Consider the following 20315-nt stretch of genomic DNA (forward strand, 5'->3'; position numbering starts at 1 on the left):
CAACTACCACCTCCGCCATCACCGCCGACCACCACCACCTCCACCGCCGACCACCGCCGCCGACAACCGCCGCCGTCGCCACCTCTGACCACCGACTACCGCCGCCACCACCACCGATACTGAGCAATTGCATCACCACCACTACCAGTCAGCACCACTGCCAACACCCGCCGCACCGCCACCAGCACCACAACCACTCACCACCACCACCACCCAAAAAATTAGATGAAACCGATTTTGGTTTCATCTTGGTTTCGTGAGAATTCACCTGCAAGAAAATTTTAAGAGGTATTATACATGTTCATGGATAGAAATACATTGTTGAAATACGATGAAACCGACTTTGGTTTCATCATAAATCCGATGAAACCATAATTGGTTTCTGCGCTTCAACAGCAATACCACCAGTTATGTCTCAAGACCCATTACTCAGCTTCACCTGGTATATCTTTCCATCTAGGTTTACAGGCAATTCCTCATTGTATTGAGGCACTTCATTGCACCTGCAACTACAGATTCACTTCAAATCACATACCCACTGCATTACTGCCTTCCATTTCAGTTCAAGATCATACCTGAACACCACAAATGCTCCATCTCAGGCTTAGTTTGATCTTCAACTGGACCTGCAATATCCATATTAATTCAAGCAGAGCAACACCAGTTCCTCCATGGATTCTGATTATCACCAGCTGCAGTTCATAATCACCACCAACATAGGCATCTCAGTTCTTCTCTACACTCTCAACCTGCAACTGTACTTAAAAACCATTCTCAAGCATCAACTCAAACCATTCTTCATAGAGAACCAACTCAAAGCCAACACCAGTACCACCTTCTCTATAATATTAACTTCAGCTGCAACCGGAGCTTACTAGCAGCATCAAATGAAACTCGTCACAAGACCCTGTCACTGCAATAACCATATCAAACCCATCACTGCAATAACCATATCAACAATACCAGCAGCTACACTTGCACACTGCCAATCTGAAAGCAGCGGCAGCAACATCTCCTAGCTGACTCTACTCAGCTCCACAATCCAATTCACCACCTGCAATTGCTTCCCATTTCAATTATAGCCATCATTTTTCTCTATTAAACCTTCTTTTGGACCCTCTCCTTCACCTAATTTCAGAATCAGATTCCACTGTTTCCAGAACAGTTTCCTGTTTCCCTTCTTCCTGTAGTAAAGAAGTTTCATCAACTTTATTCATCCCAAGAGCAGTCCTTAATGTCTCCATCTTTCTCTCCTTTCTAGCATCAATTTGATGGGTCTGACTGAGTACCTGACACCCTGAATCAAACACAAGCAGTTCCAACATATCAGTAATAAGATATAAGAATATTGGCCAACAAGAACAGAATAGTTACTTTTCTCTTTCCATTTGCTCAAATCATCTCAAGTAGGTACTCGGAAATTAAAAAGAGCATGTTTTAGGGAGATTCCTCCTTCACTTACGCTGCACACAAGTGTCGGTGCAGTAGTCAAAAGAGGGCCACACTGTGGTACTTATACAACTTTTCAAGTTCAACAGGGGCACCTAGTCTAACCACTCTAACCATAGATGATAAATATCAGATTGAACTGCAAAATATGACTTTGAAATGTATGCATGCCAGCTCAACATTAACAAACCACATAATGTCAACTGCTAAGTTAACTGTGGAAACACAACTTAAGTTTTCAATAATTGCACAACCAAACAACTTGTACACTTTCCTTAACCAGTTCTTTAACTGGCATTGACTTCAATTAAAAAGTTAGACCATAAAATGGACCTCACTAAGAGACAGTAATGCACACTTCATTGATCTCAACATTTTAGACTAAAGCATTTAGACAAACTTCAGTTCAAAATTCATCTACTATTAGAAAAATCAATCCACCAACAAGTAACATAAGACTAACTGTGATATTCATATCCCGTTTCCACCAACACAGAGCAAACAAGGGACGAAATCTTGCACCCGACAAGTTAATCTCACTACTATTTGGTATAACATTTTCAAGAATAAATCTAATTCATCATCAAACATGTAAATGGAATTAAATTTACCAAGTCAATAAATCCTTACAGTAACAATCAAAAGTAGAAGGAGATAAGATTTTTACCAAGTCAATAAATCCTTACAGTAACAATCAAAATCAAATTCTCAAGAACAAAAACCAACGAAATGTCAAACAAAACGAAATCTCGTATCCAATTCAATTGAAAATTAGTGAAATGATAAGATTTTTTAATACTTCAAAACTTCAAATTACCATTCTAAATCCACCGTTTCTCCCAACACGAGCAGATCGTCATCGGTGGTTCATTTCCACCATGGAATCAATTCCTAGATCTAATTCCTAGACCTTGTTACAAACATCACCACTCCATCATCCCTTCCTTGAAAAATCGATCTCAATCATCAATTCGTCACCAACCCATCTCTGTTCTTCAACTGAAGTTAAAATCCCAACCCTAATTTCAACAATTAAGGGTTAAGGGAACGAAGGTGGTGATGGAATTGAAGGAGGCGGACGAAGGTGGTGGTGGTGGTGAGATACGAAGGTTTTAGTGTGGTTGGGGAAGCATAAAGTTTCTGCTGGTGAGATCTGGTATCGCTGCTGGTGGTGGGGAGAAGGAGAGAAAGAAAGAAGAAAAAAGAAAGAAGAGAAGACAAAGATGAAGAAGGGTACGTCTGGGTTTTTTCAAAGTAAAAAAAAACTAAATTTGCTAATTATTATTTGAGCTGGGGTTTTTGTGTCACTATTTAATGAAACTGATTTAATTTGTTAAAATTAATATGGGTGGTTTTTTTGTTCCTTTAAGTTGGTCACCTAGGAGTTTTGTCACTAGTTTTGTTATATATATATCTTAAAAGTTGCATTGATAAATTTTCTCTCAGAAGAAAATTGCGTCGTTATTGTTCTTCAATGGAGGGAAATTTAGCATCATCAGCATCAGAGGGCCAACGATCATTATTAGAAGAGAGAAGTAAACGTCCTCTCCCACCACCTCCAAAAGCCGCACCCTGGCTTGTTTTTCAACATGGAGAACATATGAAACACCAGGCTTTCTATAATCCACGCGAACCCAACGAAAAAATAAGCACAAAATCTATACCGGAACTAGGTGGAAGTGGAAAGATGTATTGGCAAAAGCCTTGTCATCAGGGATGGTTAGTTATTCTCGATAAGACAGATGATCAAACCAGTGACTGTTTTTTGTGGAATCCTCTCTCAATGGAGTCTATTCAATTACCTAACTTACTTACGGATTATGAGATCTATGATTGTGTTCTGACATTGCCGCAAAGTAACGATCGTAGAGAATTTACAGTTTTTTTCCTCCTGGTTGATGAGGCTACTTCTAAAAACTTGCTTGTATTCAGTCACCCTGGAGCCGAACAATGGCAACGCAAGTGCTTGGATGCACATGATGAAGGCCTTATTGTTCATTCTCTTCATTACTTGAAAGGTAAGTTGTACGTTTTCTGTTACTCAGATTGGCACCAAGAGATTGAACTAAAACAACAACAACTAGGACATATCCATGATACAGATCAAATCGTCACTGTAAGGGGATTCCAAGTACCGCACTACCCAGTTTTCCCACATGCCGCAGGATCCACGATTTCATCTGTATTTGTTTATCTGGAATCTTTTGATCATAGCTTCCAAGTTCATATTTACTTCAGTGAAAGAAGTATCTATGCACCTCATGCACCCGCCTCAGCAGTTCAAGTCTTGAGGCTGGATTTATCTTTAATGGCTTGGGTGGAGGTGAGAAGATTAGGTGATGATGTACTCTTCATTGGCACAGATACAACGTCGTCATATTGCTCCGCCACAGATATGGGTCTTAAAAGGGTTGCTTGTTTTACACATTACCTGAGGATAAGTCCCTCTACATTTTTGAAGTAGAAGATGATGGTATTACGATTGTCTTTCCGTTTCCAGAGCTACCAACGCCATGGTCTTCGGGGAATTGGATAATGATTCCTGCGGATAGTACAGTGCTTGCAGAGAAACTAAGTAAATCTTGCCTAGATGACTCCAACAATGAGGCTGCACATCAGGAACAAAAAAATAACATTAGGGAATTGGAACAGATAGAATCACCTTTGTCGGTTTTTAAGTCGTTTGATGATGATAACATTAACAACACCGTCTTCAATTTTGTGGATGCAATGCATAATGAAAAGTACTCAATGAAGAAGGATCTTAGTTCTGAATTGCTGCCGGGTGCTTCAATCCGCTTTTCCAAGTATGGTTGGCTCTTACTAATTTCCAAAGACAATAAAACTCCATTCTTCTACAATCCCTTCACAAAAATGGTGATCCGGCTTCCCGATTTTCCTGATGTTGGCCGCGCGTTATTCTTGAGTGGTATGTCATTCTCGTCTTCACCTACTTGTCCAGACTGTGTAGTGTTTGCACTCGAACGTATCGACGGTAACGAAATCTCAATCTACGCAATTAAAAGGGGAAGCCGTCATTGGAGGTATCTAGTCCGCGAGAACTTGGATGGTTCTTTTGTGCCATCTTTCAACAATCCGGTTTTCTTCCGCACAAGATTCTTCTGCTTAGATTATTCTGGGACTTTAGGATGTTGTGTTGTAAATGACAAAAACAACAACAATGGACTGGATTGGACAATTTATACTGATCAGTTAAAGCGGTTTGACGATGCATTTCCAAGTTACTTGGTAGAATGTGACGGGGATCTTTTACTAGTGAATATAGGGCCGATCGGGGAAACGGTTGGAGTATTTGGATTGGATTGGACCAACAAGGTCTGGGTTAAAGTTGAAAGTTTGGGAAAACATATGTTGTTCATCAGCAATACCTCTAGTTGCTCAGCAATTGCTCCTCCCAATAGTCAAATGGAGAACAAAGTATACTTCCCCAGATTACACAAAGATGGAAAAGGCTTATTATTCTGTTCTCTCGACACAGGTAAGTACCATTACTCTATTCGAGCACAACAGAAAAATATAGATGCGGCTACGAATTTCTATGACACAAAGGAGATGTGCAACTCTACTTGGATTGAACCTAACTGGTCACAAGAGAGTAGTCCTACTGATCAAGACCACCTTGGTTGGCTTAATTAGATAGTATTTAAGTGGGCAATATCATCTTTAACTTTTAGCAAAACCTTGATTTTATTTTATTTATTTTGTCAGACTGCTGTTATAATACCATTATTTCCTTCATTGTTAAATTAGAGCTAATTGTGGCTATAATTTTATTTTAATAAATGGAATGCTTTTCTTTGTTTACTCTATTATCATCTTACATTCTAGTTGAATTATAAGAAGCAAAATGCAAGAAAGTGAAAATAGGCCAAATTTGAAAAAGCGAAGGAAGAGCCAAGTCGCCTCTAATAATTTTGATCAAAACAAAAAAAAAAGTCGCCTGTAATAACCGTTTCCATGGAGGCACTTACAGCAAAAAGCCTGGTCGATCACCTCTCCCTATAATAGACAGCAGCATCTCTGCATAACCAGTAAATCAGATTATCTATCTTGACTTACAAAATCAAATCAACTTAACCAATAGAGGAAGTGAAGTATACAAGAACTGTACCCTTGGTGCCTTTGATGAACTTTCTTTGGAGTAATTTGTTGGCGGTGGACGAATAGGCGGAAAGTTGTTTGCCAAAATCTGCTTCTCTTCTTTTACTTTGTTAAAGATGATTGTAAACCCATCGCCTGATTTAGGGTCTGTTTCATCCCAAGCACCAAACTTTGGCACTGATGCTGCTTTATGATGTCGCTAGCCCATATAAATTTACACAAGTCAATTATTATACACATGCAGACTAGCTGATTGCAAACAAAGAATTAAGAAGCAACTTACAGTGTCATTTGGTATACCCATCCCACTTCTTAATTGATTAGGTGGTGGTGACATCGGAGGGATCCCACTAAATTCTCCCTGACTTCTCTTTTCAATGGACCTTGAGGACCGATGCTTTTGCTGCAAAAGTGAAAAGTCAGAATTGCTTTTCTCGTTGTTGGATTCAGAGCGAATGCTCTTTTGGTCTCGACTCTTTGAGGGAACTTGTTGTCCTTCTCTCTCTGGATATTCCTCATAGGATTTCTCTACATCAACCGCCTTTCTTCCTGAGCTGTTTCGTGCTAATGGCTTTGCATTATAATATGTATCGTTTTCATGGCCCATTGTTCCGAAGAATGCATATGGATTCTCTTCTGGATCATTTGGATTTATTTTCTTCACTACCGAGCCTTTCTCAATGCGTGCAGTTTCAAAATATGCAGTGTAAGGAATGTTGTCGCTGTCCCAATCACCGAACTTCGGGACATGGGATCCTTGCTGGATAAACCAAGAAGAGCAAGTATTATCATGTGTAAGAACAATCTATGTACTAGTCTGAAATGTTTTCACTAATAAATAAAAGACAGGGAAACAGGAATGAGAATACTTACACCCATTTATCAGCTGGGTTCTGTAATAACTCTTTTGGGGTTCGTGGGAGGAAAGCAAAACTCAGATTTTTCTTTTTCTTGGACTGACATTTTCCTTTTCAGACGTCTTGAATATTGATTTGTCTGAGATCCCAAAGGAGATGTAGACAATCATTCGATGGATTCAATGCTTTAAGATATCTCTCTACTCTACATTTTAGACGCCTAAATGTTGTCATTTGTCATCTCTCTTCGAACTTTTGGATCTTTATATATATAGTCTTTGTCAATTTCCCTGGACCAGTTGTTTGCAAAACGTTTTTCGCGGCCCTTGTCACATGCCTATGATCTTACCTGTAAATAAAAATTATATTTCGCAACGGGGATGACCAATACAAAGGTGAGTTAGCCAACATAGGACGGCAGCTCAAGATAGAGCAGATGAGGGAATCTGGCCTGCAATAGCAGAGGTGTGCACCCGGTCCCTATGCAAGTGGGTGGAAAAAATTTATAAGCCATGAGCATGCTGATGCTCAATGTCGAGCTGCTCACACCGTTTTTGTCTTGAAACTGACTATTACAACATACAACAATAGGAGCACTATACGAAAAAAGAAGTACTGTTTTGATTTCCAGCTCATGGTGTGCACAACAGCAGTAGATACGGCACTGTTGGTTTCTCATATTTAGGATTTCTACCCAAATTTGGGAATCGAATCTAGCAGGGACGGGCCTGTGAGGGGGCTAAGTGGGGCTTTAGCCCGCCCCCTCACAGCTGTATTTTTTATTTCCCTATAGGTATTAGTTGTGATTTTATTATTAGCCCCATGATAATTGATATTTTTATTATTAGCCCCCTACTCTATTCTTTTCCTTTCCCTTTTATTTTAGTCGATGAATTATTGAGAAGTGAACAACTCTCAGTTCCTTTTCTTCTTTCCTGGAGAGTTCCAAAAATATCTACTCAAAACCCTTAATTTGACCTGATTTTCATCAATTTCTACTAAATGTTGTGGTGATTCAATTGATGAAACCATCGTTTTGATCTGGTCAAGGCTAAAGGTATCATGATTAATTTTTACTTGTAATTTTAGGTTTTATTTAAAAGTGTTTCAAATATTAGGGATTTTATTTATTTTGGTGATTCATACGTTTTGATTCTGTTTTTGGATTCTACAAGTCTAGAACTAAATAGGGTTTCATTGGTTATCTTCTATTGATGAGTCGATCCATCTTGAGAATGAGATGTTGGTATAAATATCTTGCAAATTAGATGATTATTCACTATTCAGTGAAAAGGACTTGATTTCATTGTTTGCTACTTTGCAAATTTTTAAGTACCAAGTGGTGAACGTTTTTTAATCACTTTGAAAAATGTGGAGTTTGGTATTCACTTTGACCACCATGTAGGTTGCAATTGAATGATTTAGTTTGTGTAATTTTATCTCCTTTTGTTTATTTTTTGATAATTTTACTTTAGATTTTGATGCAGTAATCTGCTCATGTTATGCTTGTTATGTTGTTCAATGATTTATGAATGGAAAATAGGGGTTTTGATACTGGTGCCTCACTGCCTGTTAGAAATTCCAATAAATGAAGGATTAGAAGTACTTCGTTGGTGACTTGGTGGTAATGGTGCTTCTGTAAATTCTATCTTTTCTATAAAAAGCCAACTCATATTAATTATTTCTTATGAGCTGTTTTCGTATTCACTCCAATTGTTATAGTGAAATCAAATTGTATACTAGGTTTTGGTTGGTAACCAGATTAAATTTTGTTGATTCTACTCAGGTTATAATGTCACTCGACCATCTCTGTCCGCCAGCTAAGAAAGGAAAAACAATACAATCATTCTTCAAGGCGACAGTGGGTGACAAATCAAGATTTGCGTTTCCTTCTACTAACAATGTTGACGTTACTACATCACCGCATAATCAACCTAGTACTTCTCAGCAACAAAAAAAACAGGACATATGCTCAACCAACTATTTCCAGCTTATCCAAGGAAGTTGCAGTCCAAGAAAATGTCGGTACAGAATCCAGCGACGTCTCTTATGAGCGTGACCCAGGACTGCGACGTCAAATTTGGGAATATCCAGTGAATCAACAAGACGAGGTGCGCCGAGCTTATCTGAAGTATGAGAGGAGCATGGAATGGGTTGCAGGCATTGTTTCTTAAAGATTGTCCATATGCTTATTATGTCCATTGCTTTGCTCACAGGTTACAACTAGCATTAGTAGAAGCAGCTACAGATGAGCAAGATGTCTATCTGTTTTTTGAGAAGTTAAAGGTTATTGTCAAGCTTGTCGGGGCTTCTCCCAAGCGTCACAGTCAGTTGAAATCTGCAGCAGTATTAGAGATCGCCACAAAATTAGCTGATGGTGAACTTGAGACTGGTTCTGGAGCCAATCAAACTCATACTTTGAAACGGCCAGCAGATACTCGTTGGAGCTCACATTTTGGTTCTGCGTTCAGTTTGATTCGTATGTATAATCCAGCTTGCATAGTTCTTCAAAATGTTATGAAAGACGGAAAGACCATTAAGATAAGGGGGATAGCTAAGGGTGCTTATCTTGCAATCAGATCTTTTGAGTTTGTTTTTATCTTACACTTGGTAAAAAGTGTCATGGAGATAACCGAAGTGCTATGTCAAGCTCTACAACAGAAAACACAAGATATTGTTAATGCCATGAATCTTGTCAAGTCCACAAAAGTGCTTCTTCAAGAATTGAGAGACACAAATTGGGTTACTTTTTTTGGAAGTGTTAAACGTTTTTGTGATGAACATGACATTGTCCTTCCAGAATTTTCAGATCGATATATGATGGGAACGAGTCGTTCTTGTCAGCAGAAAGACCATATCACTATTGAGCATCACTACCGTGTTGATATATTTAACGCTGTCATAGATTTTCACCTAGCGGAGCTAAGCAATCAATTCACAGAGGAATCAATGGAGCTACTTATGCTTTGTTCAGCTTTCAGTCCGGATGAAAATTATAAATCTTTTGACATTGATTCCCTTTGCAGTCTTGCAGAAAGGTTTTGCCCTGAAGATTTCACGGAACAAGAGGTATGTGTTTTAAGAAGCCAACTACAGCATTACAAAATAGACGTTGTTGACAATCCAGATTTTGGAAACATGACTACGGTGGCTGATTTATGTCAGCGGTTGGTTGAAACAGGTAAGTCAAATGCCTACAATTTGATATATAGATTAATTCACCTTGTCTTGACTCTTCCCGTTTCAACAGCTAGTGCAGAAAGGGTATTTTCATGTATGAATATTGTGAAAACGGTACCTCGTAACAAGATGGGTAATGAGTTTCTTGGAGATTGTATGGTAGTCCACACTGAAAGAGAAATTGCGGAAAAAGTGAAATGTGATGATATCATAGATGACTTTGCTTCATTGAAACCACGAAAGGTTCAATTCTCGTACACTCAGTATATATAGGTTTCACATCTTTTGTTATAGATAGTTATATATATAATATATTTCGCTGGGCCAAAATCTTCTTACTTATGGTTCAAATGTTATACCTGTATTTACCCACTTGTAAAATCTTATGTATAACAACTTTTTGTTATAAAGTAGTCAATCTTTTGTACTAAATGACTTATGCAATCTTAATGAGATATAACTTTTCGTACGAAGTGTGTGTCTGTATGACTTCTTGATTATTAATGGTTTTTATTAATTTTATGGAGCTAACCGCTTGGAATTTTCAAAGTTTTTGGTGGTTTATGTTGCAGCCTTGCAAGTGTTGCTATAAAGCTCAGGAAATGATTATGATTTGGTTGTTGGACAAGTTATGTATGGTATGTTTGCATCAATAAAAAGGTACGAATTCAGAATTTCTTTTGTAGAAATTTTAGATTATCTCGTTGAACATTTTTTTTTTTTGCATAGGTTTAGCCCCACCCAACTCTAATTCTTGGGTCCGTCCCTGGAATCTAGAAGTCTAAATTTAATAAATGGACCTGGGATTAAATGCTGCTGGACTCCACACCTCCATAAAAGTGAGAATATACTATGTAGTAACTTCTACCTGTCCACTAAACTGTATTAAAGGACAACTATCCTTGGGACCTATCCTTACCCTACAGTGCTTAGGTACTCCTAATTTTCCTTTCCTTTCATGGAAATCTTCAAAACATATGACAAAGAAATTATATCAAACTTTAGACTATATGCAGAGAAGGTAGACGGGTCATATCTCGGGTTACTGGAGGCATGGATTTGTTTGATAGGTGCCTCTTGTGTGAGAAGTTAAACTTTAGTCAGACACAAGTTAATGGCAGAGAAACTCTCCAGCAGGACCAAAGGGCCCTTAGCAACTCTTCCAGCTCAAAACTGAAACCGGATCCGATATCCGGTTGATTGTACACCCAACCAATGCAACACTTATGACAGAATGAAAATGATAGTGCACCAACATATTCATCTGACTTCCTCAGTAATTCTAGAAATTAAGAGAGCTGATGGTGGAAGTTGAAAACATTAAATGACCCCCCTATAGTTCCAATCCTTTTAGACCCTATAAATTGAACACATATGAAGCATTCTTCTGCACTCAAAATTTTCATTACTAGCAAACCAAACTTCTCATTTCAATTATAATAGTGCTGAAACAATGGGGAGCAAGAAGGTACAATCTTCAGTAAGCTTTTCGATGATGTTGTTCATGGTTTTGATGATTAACAGTCAAGTTGTTAATGGAGCAGTGTCATGTGGAGATGCAGTATCTGATCTTGTTCCATGCGGTTCATATTTGATGGGGTCTGGTACTAATTCTTCTCCAACGAAAGAATGCTGTGATGGTGCACGGAAACTGAACCAATTTGCTACTACTACTGCTGATCGTCAGAGTTTATGCGCATGTTTGAAACAGACTGGACCTTCTTTTGGAGTTCAAGAAGATAAGGCGAAACAACTCCCTGTTCTGTGCAAGCTTAAACTTAACATCCCCATTAGTCCTAATGTTGATTGCTCTAAGTAAATTCTCTAACTCTTTCTTTCTTCATAGTCACATTGATTCTGTTTAAGAATACATAGTGTACCTTCTAAGGAAAGTTTTAACTTACCTGAGCTATTTTACTTTCTAATAACTACATAAGCTAACCTTCTATTTTTATATCTATTCTTGGTTGTGTAACTTGCAGAGTCCAGTGAACGTAAGCGGAATTTGCAGGAGAGCTCGAGTTATATGCTTAGAATAAGACTGGTGGAGTTTGTGATGCCGCTGTGACTAGTGGTAGACTTACATCATGGATGCAGAGCCAAGCCATTTTTATTGTGTTGTGTTGTTAGTGCGGATACGCATATGTAGTGTGTGAAACTTTGCAAGCATTAATATAAAGATCTTTTACTATCTTGATCAGCAATTTTGCGCAATTGCCAACTAATTTAGTTGGGTGGTCTATCATCATTGCAGTTTACAGCAGATATTTAGGTCCGCAAAATAGAGCTTCATTGCTTGAAGGGACAAATTTGGTTTCCAAACAGTATAAAATAAAAATTGAAAGCAAAATCTATTCCTAAATCCGACTCCTTGAAGAACCTCAACTAAATAGGTAGATCATGAGGCCTACAAAGCTTCCATGCTAACATTACCTGACCAAAAATGGATAAACAGAAGAAGAAGAATTGTAAAGGAAACAATGAATTATTGGGAACAAACAATTCATCAATCAGTAGACTATTGAGGAAAAATGGTGACAGATGAGTATTAGAATATTACACATATGTATGAAGCCCAAATGACCGTGCAGAGAAGATCACCAAGGTGTCCGTGCAGAGAAGATATTAGAAGATAATTGAAGATTATAAGATCAGAATTATTCAATGTAATCATTATATTTTCCTAAATACTCCCTCCGTTCCTTTTTAATAGACTGGTTTCCTAAAATAAATGTTTCAAAAAAATAGGCCGGTTTCCTAATTGGGAAAGTCAAATGTTAATTTAGTTTTCTGGGACCACTTTTCTCTTAACGTTTTTTGATGACAAGTGTTATGTGGACCATTTCACTATACTTCTTTTGCTGACAAGTGACATGGGGACCATTTCATTTAACTCCTAATCCAAGAGTTGAAACGATAATCAATGGTGTAAACCAAAACAATAGTTTTAGTAGACGAGCTAGCAAGCTGGTTTACAAAGATGATGAAATAGGCTATTTATAGCCCTCAAACATAAAACCTAGAAATCTAGAACATTCCTAACTATCCTAACATAATATATTATTCTCGTAAAAACAAGATAAATATAATAAAGAAGCTAATTATCCTAATAACTAAAATAGTAAAATTAAGATATATCCAAGATATTAACAATATCTTGAAATATATGCGAACTCCAAATATACGTCCCGTATCAGGCTCCCCTACTGTCTCGAGTTTATACTGGAAGTGACAAGTTGAAGAAAACACTTTAGCACCCCCACTGGAAACACATCCGGACTTCGAATTGTGCATTGGAATAACCAAGTGTTCACAAAAAGAACAAAGATTCTCGCAATAACTTGATTTGTAATCCAAACATGTCGGCTTGGTTCCCTGCTTAGGATGTATAAACTCCCAAAACGTCTTTCGAACTGATCCATGACAATCCGAATAAGAGATTGGTTGTACTTCAGAGTGTATAGTAAATGGATCAACATAACAAACGGGAACATATAATGCAATATCCGTCGTCATTGACTCCTTGGCTGAAACTAATTAAGAAACGCCGATCTCGACCGATTTTGGAACCAACATATAGTCTCCTCCTGTATCCCCTTGTAAAGCCATGTTAACCATTGGTTCCATTTCCTTAATTGTTTCCTGGAAGCCCAATTTCTCACCTGTTTTGCTCAAAGGCTTAGACTCTAAATCCTCTTCTTATTTCGAAGGTGGAAGACTTGGTGTAAGAATCATCTTGGTCTTTCCCCACATGAACTTATAAGCATTGTCCTGAGTGCTACGAAGTGCGCCAACATCAAATATCCACAGTCTACCCAACACAATATCACAAACATCCATGTCGGTTACCTCGCAAATGAGTGAGTCGGAATAGTACCTACCAAATGAAAGTGGAAATCTACAAACACCAACGGAAGTAATTGCTCCTCCGTAGTTAAACCATTCAATCTGGTCGGAATAAGGATACCAATCCATTTCGAGACCTAGCGACTCTATCATTTTTATTGACACCAAATACTCTTCGCAACTACAGTCGATCAAAAAACGACATATCCTACCATTTACAGTTCCAACAAACTTGGGCAACTTAACAGTAAGCACTTCCATCGTCGAAAAATAACTCTTCACGAAGCGGATGTTCGCCGAAAGTTACTTGTATCCCAGTTAAAAGGAACTTGAAAAAAGATCAGTTGATTAACATAATTAATGGGTTTAGTTTATTATATGAACGAGCAATAAACGAAAGAACCCCAAACTATTTAGTTTCTTATGACGTAATCAAACGAACCACTTTTTCACAATACAGAACAATCAAAACCCTTGATTTCAAAAACTCTGAATCAATAACCAATAAAAGAGATAGAGATCTTACCAAACTTAAGTATGCACCGTGATGATGAACAAGATCCCAAATCTTCTTTCAGCTGATTTTTTTTTTGAATAAATACCTAGAGATCACAGGAATCCTCGACTGATTCTTCAAGGCGGCCTCACAGACGAACAACGCAGGAAAACCCACTCTGATGCCACCCGATCTGGCACAAGCGATAAAATGATAAGGAGAATCCACTCCTAATCCAATAGTTGAAACGATAATCAATGGTGTAAACCAAAACAATAGTTTTAGTATACGAGCTTGCAAGTTGTTTTACAAAGTTGTGGGTCATCTGGATCAAAAAGTATTACCCACAAGAAGAGGAAACTGCAACAGACCAAGAAGATACCGAACATACCCTTGCTTAATACAACTACATCTAGTTGTGGTTTAGGTTCAGGCTCTATAAAAGGGTCTAAATAAAAGGTTTTCATCGGTTGGATTTCCTCAAAGATATGATCCGGTTCAGGTATTAGAGTCTGGAAAAACTCAACTAAGAACTTAGAAGCACATAACAACAACTTGAATAATTGGGGATCCTCTAAGTCAATTAGATTTGACTCACAAAGTTGACCATAATAATGGTCATTCTTAAGAAAATGTGTCGACCCCAATATCCTAACGTAATTAGGTTTAGTCTCAAAACTTAATAACCGACATATCTGAAAATCATATGTTCCCACAATGAGAAGAAATTTTTTTGGTGGGAAAACAAAGTCAATCTTGGTATCATAGCCTGGGTTAACCACATCAACCTGAGGATGGGTTTCTAACAACTGAGCTTCTTTTTGGAAATTACTAGGTTGGGGAAAACGTGTATGGAGATAATCTTGTAAGATGGTTGAGGCACAAATGTCAAGTCCTACACGAGGGGACTTTCTAAGAGTTAAAGGTAAAGCACAGGGAGAATGATAATCACCCCCAAACTTAGAGTTTTGGGTGTCTCTAAATAGACTAACTACAATTTCTAGATCATCAGAATCCTGAAAATGGTCAATTGCTTCTTTTAGGTTATACTCAGGTGATGTATCCTCACTCATATTTAATAACTCTACGAGTTCATCTTCTTCGTCTAAGATTATTGTTTCTAAATCGCTAGACTCTAAAACATTATTCTCAGAATAAACTCGTTCCTCTAAATCATTATCGGCTTTGCAAACATGAAATACTACATCGTCTAAAACGAGGGTATCTCTAGTCAAATCCTCGTCCTTTTGAATAGGTGAATAATTATTAAAATTATTTGGATTTGAACTAGAAATAATATTGTCATTGTAAAGCTCAATTGGAGTAACCATTTCCTGATCACTATTCCTACATAAGTATGATTCTCCATCAACACCATCCTCATCATAATAACATGAAAAAGATCGAACCTCATCAAAACAAGTAGTGCTACCAATTCTAACCTCGTTATCTTGATTATGTAAATAACTATCTTCATTCTCAAGGGTATTATTGGATACACTATATTGGCAATTCAAGTAATTTCGAGCAATTCTTTCGTTCGTCTCAGCTATCCGCTTGAGGTGGTATTCTAAAGAAGGTTCACTCATTATTGTAGTTATTTCGTCTATAATTATATTATTCATCTCAGCTAACTTACGCGTCGACTCAACTAACTTCCTGAGGGACTCTTCTAAAGGAGGAATAGGAACAGAGGGATCATAAAAATGACTACTTTTCAATAGTTTGATTGTATCCTCTAGAGACGAAGAACTAGTACTATAATCTTCTTGCTCGTAAGACTGATGCACGTGTGGATAGTAATTGGGCTCACCAGGGTATGACCCATATCCTTCCAAAGGTTGGCGTTCCCAACCACTATTCACACTATGGTAAGAGTAATGTCCATATTGTTCAATTGGATAATCATATTCATTGTGATGGCTATTATAATACCAGTTTGACATCCTAACTGCAAGGGAATTCTAAACAAACCCAAAGAAGGCTGACTCGACCACAACAAGCCTAATTTATCTAGCAAACAAAAAGCATGATGGCTCCACTTAGATTGTTTCTAGACCAGCTTCTAATCCTTCGAAAGGGAATTCTTTACAATTTAAGAAAACCCCTCTGGAATCAATCCGAGTCAAAGTAAGTTGAATAGAGGCGAGGGAAGCTGCGAGGAACTTTGATACCCAAGGCCTCACCGCATTACAAGGCGGCGCAGTCACGCATTCAACTCACAGAAACCATCATGAACTTCGAAGTATGCTTAAAAGAGTAACCAATATTTTTCGAATGACTTTCCCATTAAGCTCGTTACCCTATCGGTCTCGTTCTAGTCAGTATTTTAAGCTTAGGTTCGCGTAAGTTACGTGTTCCTAAGGCGGGAAAGAAGGAAACGGTGATGAAATCCGAGTCCTTATCTTGATTTGGACAGGCCTTGCCCTTTACTAGAAAATTAAATCCGATTTCAGGTCCTCAACATATAGGCATACAAAATCATCCAGTAAACCCGCTGACAGGGGATTCGCGGGTGTTTAGAGTTCTTACCTCCCGTTCCAGACGGGGGATGAACCTTTGAAGTCGACTCGGGCCACAACTCCAATGTCGTGTACGAACCCGAGGGGCCGAGACGATATCGTAATCGTCGTCCTTCTCTGCACACAGTTTATATTTAAAACTACCCTTCCGTAGGGTTTAAAAAAAATAAAGTCCCAAAGTTCAATGTCCGAAAATAAAAAAAAATGTCCAAAAATAAAAACCTTAATTACAGTTTCTAAAAAAAATAAAATAAAATATAATATCTATATATAAAATTTTTCTTCTTCACTCCTTTTGGAATCCTCATTCTTTTTTTCTTTGGTTTCGCTTTTGTTTTCAGCACTTTCTCCCCTTTTCTTTAGCTCAGTTCCAGATCTGAAAGCAAACAAGAAATACCAAAAGGCGTAAAAAGGAACAAATAAAAAAAACTAAAAAAAAATTTATAAACAAATCCGCGTCGGCGGCGCCAAAATTGATCGTATTTTTCAATGATGTTGTAGTAAGATGATTCGTTCACTCAGATTTGTTGAAAATTTGTTTTAAGACTTAATAAAGAAAATAAGGAAAAATATATATACACAATTTGTCACAAGATGAAGAGACGCTGAGACGCGGGATTCCACTACTTTTCATATTGTTATGGTTCAGTCATTAACTCTAGACAATATAGCTCAAACAAAAGAAGTTGTGACTCTAGTTCTTTGCAAAAAATAGATTTCGTAAAATATTATTTGTAAGTTAAAAGCATGACGCATCCAAAGTATTTAGAACTAAGCATGCGGCATCTAACAAAATAACAAATAATTAATAGAAATCATAAAGCAATTAAATCTATGCAAAAAGTCAATAAAAGAATTAATTCATTTACCACAATCATGAAAAGTTGCTTCCTCCGTTGTCCCAGTGATAGGTTTTAGCTCATCATGTTGTTGGAAACACGCTCAAAAATCATTATTATTGCTCAAAGGGTGTTTACAAATGATGAAAAGGGAGAAATAATTCAAAACCGGGTTTGTAACAATTATATTTGTTACAAACCAAAGAACGATACAGAGGATGTGTCACTGTTACTGTTGCTCTAAGACCCACGACTCTGTGTCACAAAAAACGCTGTAGCAAATAAGTCTGTCATCCTTGTGTCGTTGTCACTGTAGCTATACGACCCACGGCTAGGTGTCATTGTCACTGTTGGAAAACGACTGTCCTGGTAAGTCTGTTCTTCGTGTTCTTCAGCTTTGCAGCAACATAAATGGAGTTTCTGCAGCTCGATTTTCGACTCTGTGGTGCTCTATTCCTCTACCAAACTCTCCATCCCGTCTATGGACCTAGAGCCATTTATTTATACTCCTAAGCCTCATTTAATCGCGCCATATCTCCCAAATAATCTTCATTCATCATCATTATTCTCTACGGCCAAAATTTCCATTTTTATCTTCACCACGCGTTAAACTTCTTCCAGCACGCTCCAATTCGTCATGTACACGCCTCAGATGTAGTTATACACACTTCTATCTCACGCCATGCACAGGAGAACACGTCCAATCCCGTGAAACACTTCTCCCGTTGATGTGCTGCCCTGTTTTTTTCTTGCGAGTTATCTAGCCAAATTTAACCGAAACAATCAACCATACCACGTCTGTTATGCTCAATCAAGTCTTCCCATAAAATTTTAGCCATTGAATCACACTATAACCCCTCCAAATCACGAACTGAAAATCTGTTTTCTAAAAATATCTTTTCCCTCCAAAAACCAGTTTCAAACGGAGAAGATGGGTGTTGTGGATTAATTTGGGCTACACATAGCCGTGGGTGCTGAGAATAACGGTGCCCCTTAGCAAATTCTGGGTCCGTATAACAAATGTCCTCTGTGGGTGCTTCGAGCAACTTTTCGAGCCAAATTTTCCAACAATATTTATTTCCAAAGAATACCTACAAACACACATAACACCATAATAAAGACGAAAACAAGTACTAACAATACGAAACATTGAGGACAAATTAGACATATAAATGCGTCTATCATTTATGAACAAGAGTTTCTTTAAATCAAAAGCCTAATTTTCTGTTTGAGTATCTCATATTTGTGATTGTTCTTATAGATCTTTTCATGTTTTATGCCAAGTATACTACATAAGTAAGTTATAGACAATCCCATTGTGACCTGATTGATATTAGATTTATGAATACTCTTCTACTTTGTATGCCAAGTATATATAGTGACTAGGGTTCTACTTTTAGGTCGAGATCAAGTAATCTTTCGTCGATTATTATCAATAGTTCTTAAAGACATATCATCCATGTATTAGTTGTTGTGTGTTGCCGCTTTACATGAGTAGTATCGAGACTCTTATGATAAAACACAAGTAATCATAACTTGCAACGGACTCCCGGATCCTTAACCCTCTCCCATCTTGCTTGGCACTTTAATACTTTCGTTTATATCCAATTTATTTGTTTATTTCTTAGTATACGATTCAGAAAACTCTCTCTTGAATTGATTTTGGTTAAGAAGTTGATTGTATTAGCTAGAAAGAATTTAGAACACTTCTCGTGGGAACGAACCACATTTGTTGTTGGCTATAATTTAGACACCGTGCACTTGCAGTAAAACAAAGTCGGTTATCCGACCCATCACGTACTCATATTGCTTTCCCACAGAATATTCACTATCTACCCATGGTTTACAAATACATGATTCACTTGTTCTAGTGTCAATATGTATTCTTGCACTTTTGACTGAGAACTTCATAGTGTCCTTTTGGCCTCCTTGATGTCCCCTCTTCCTTGATGCAATCCTAATCTTCTTGAAGAGACAAATCTTTGGGAAAACATCATAATGTCCTCCAGGTGTCTGACAAAGCAAGGGTTGCATGTTGCGGAAGTAGTAATAGTACCAATACTCAAGTCACATAGCCATGGTAGCTAAATTCGTACCCTTGGTTGACTAATTATCGAGATATTTATAGGTATTACCTAACGAATCTAGACCCCAATCATACTCCCCAACTCTATCTAAGTCAGCCAACAACAAAACCCAACGTTTATCTAATTTTCTAGTAGAATGCGTTAGAAGAAAATGAACAAAACACCACATAAAGAATTCTCGTGTCAATGTCTCTGCACACCCAGTATTATCCTGGTCTTTTCTACTATCAATGTACTCTCTCAAGAATGCTAAGGTTAATGAATTTTTCTTAGAGTCCCATACACCATAATTTTTGATATCAAAAAAATATAAATCATCTAGAGAAGGATATGTTAGATCACCAGTGGGAATTCCCGTTAACACGTACCAATCTAAAGGAAGGAGGCCAATTTCAAACTCCCGAAAATGAAAGCTCTTCGTTTTTGACCACCATCTCTCAGCTATGGCTTCAACTAAGCCTTTGTCCCCATTGGCGAAATCAAACTCAAAAACAGAAGAAAAGCCACAATTGTCACAATATCGTTTTGCTACCGGATTATCTTTCACAACAATATTATAACACACTTCAATATCCATGAAACTACCTCTAAGCTTACTCTGCGAGGGTTTTCCGTAACATCGTGACATACATGTCTATCACAATTCTTTGATGAAACTATATCCAACCGATCTAGCAATTCATCCATACTCATACTACAATCAATAACAAACATGAAAAAAATATCAATCATACAAACTAAATTATCAAATTTTCTTCATAAACTAATCAAAAATAATTCTTTATCATTCATTTTCATCATACAAATGATCATATTATCATGCAAATTTACCTACAAACATCATACGAATTATCATTCGTTTTCATCACAAAAATCAAAATTTATTTTTTGTTTATCACAAATAATCAAATTAACCC

At 37.5% G+C, this 20315-nt stretch overlaps 4 protein-coding genes across 8 annotated transcripts; 3 read left to right on the plus strand and 1 right to left on the minus strand.

The window, feature by feature from the left end:
- Window positions 1-3984: 3984 nt before the first annotated feature.
- On the plus strand, window positions 3985-5106 carry LOC113315631 (F-box/kelch-repeat protein At1g57790-like). Its single transcript, XM_026563896.1, has one exon. It carries the CDS (start codon window positions 3985-3987, stop codon window positions 5104-5106), a length of 1122 nt encoding a protein of 373 aa, XP_026419681.1.
- A 427-nt stretch (window positions 5107-5533) lies between these two features.
- On the minus strand, window positions 5534-6450 carry LOC113315632 (RPM1-interacting protein 4-like). Its single transcript, XM_026563897.1, has 3 exons — window positions 6445-6450; window positions 5855-6331; window positions 5534-5770 (listed from the first exon to the last, which is right to left on the minus strand). The coding sequence occupies exons 1-3, from the start codon at window positions 6448-6450 to the stop codon at window positions 5534-5536; spliced, it is 720 nt and encodes a 239-aa protein (XP_026419682.1).
- An 891-nt stretch (window positions 6451-7341) lies between these two features.
- Window positions 7342-10435, plus strand: LOC113317189. Of its 5 annotated transcripts, none has more exons than XM_026565319.1 (4): window positions 7342-7485; window positions 8215-9851; window positions 10181-10268; window positions 10338-10435. In XM_026565319.1, the coding sequence occupies exons 2-3, from the start codon at window positions 8562-8564 to the stop codon at window positions 10262-10264; spliced, it is 1374 nt and encodes a 457-aa protein (XP_026421104.1). In that variant the 5' UTR covers window positions 7342-7485; window positions 8215-8561; the 3' UTR covers window positions 10265-10268; window positions 10338-10435. The 5 variants fall into 5 exon arrangements, with proteins under 5 accessions (XP_026421104.1, XP_026421106.1, XP_026421105.1 ...); XM_026565321.1 differs by having other exon boundaries at window positions 10181-10246; window positions 10338-10430; XM_026565320.1 differs by lacking the exon at window positions 10338-10435 and adding an exon at window positions 7972-8052 and having other exon boundaries at window positions 10181-10309.
- Window positions 10436-10937: 502 nt separating this feature from the next.
- LOC113317191 (non-specific lipid-transfer protein-like) lies at window positions 10938-11812 on the plus strand. The gene is made up of 2 exons (XM_026565323.1): window positions 10938-11423; window positions 11591-11812. Exons 1-2 carry the CDS (start codon window positions 11062-11064, stop codon window positions 11598-11600), a joined length of 372 nt encoding a protein of 123 aa, XP_026421108.1. The 5' UTR covers window positions 10938-11061; the 3' UTR covers window positions 11601-11812.
- Window positions 11813-20315: the final 8503 nt, after the last annotated feature.

Source organism: Papaver somniferum, chromosome 10 (genome assembly GCF_003573695.1).
Source record: "Papaver somniferum cultivar HN1 chromosome 10, ASM357369v1, whole genome shotgun sequence".
In the NCBI taxonomy this organism is placed as follows: domain Eukaryota; kingdom Viridiplantae; phylum Streptophyta; class Magnoliopsida; order Ranunculales; family Papaveraceae; genus Papaver; species Papaver somniferum.

What these genes read in the sequence shown, in the direction of transcription:
- LOC113315631 (XM_026563896.1), top strand. Translation starts at nt 3,985, where the DNA reads ATGATTCCTGCGGATAGTACAGTGCTTGCAGAGAAACTAAGTAAATCT.
- LOC113315632 (XM_026563897.1), bottom strand. An exon ending in TGGGTATACCAAATGACACT is followed by an intron (nt 5,771 to 5,854) that starts GTAAGTTGCTTC and finishes TATATGGGCTAG; the next exon opens with CGACATCATAAAGCAGCATC.
- LOC113317189 (XM_026565319.1), top strand. Translation starts at nt 8,562, where the DNA reads ATGAGAGGAGCATGGAATGGGTTGCAGGCATTGTTTCTTAAAGATTGT. An exon ending in CTTCATTGAAACCACGAAAG is followed by an intron (nt 9,852 to 10,180) that starts GTTCAATTCTCG and finishes TTTATGTTGCAG; the next exon opens with CCTTGCAAGTGTTGCTATAA.
- LOC113317191 (XM_026565323.1), top strand. Translation starts at nt 11,062, where the DNA reads ATGGGGAGCAAGAAGGTACAATCTTCAGTAAGCTTTTCGATGATGTTG.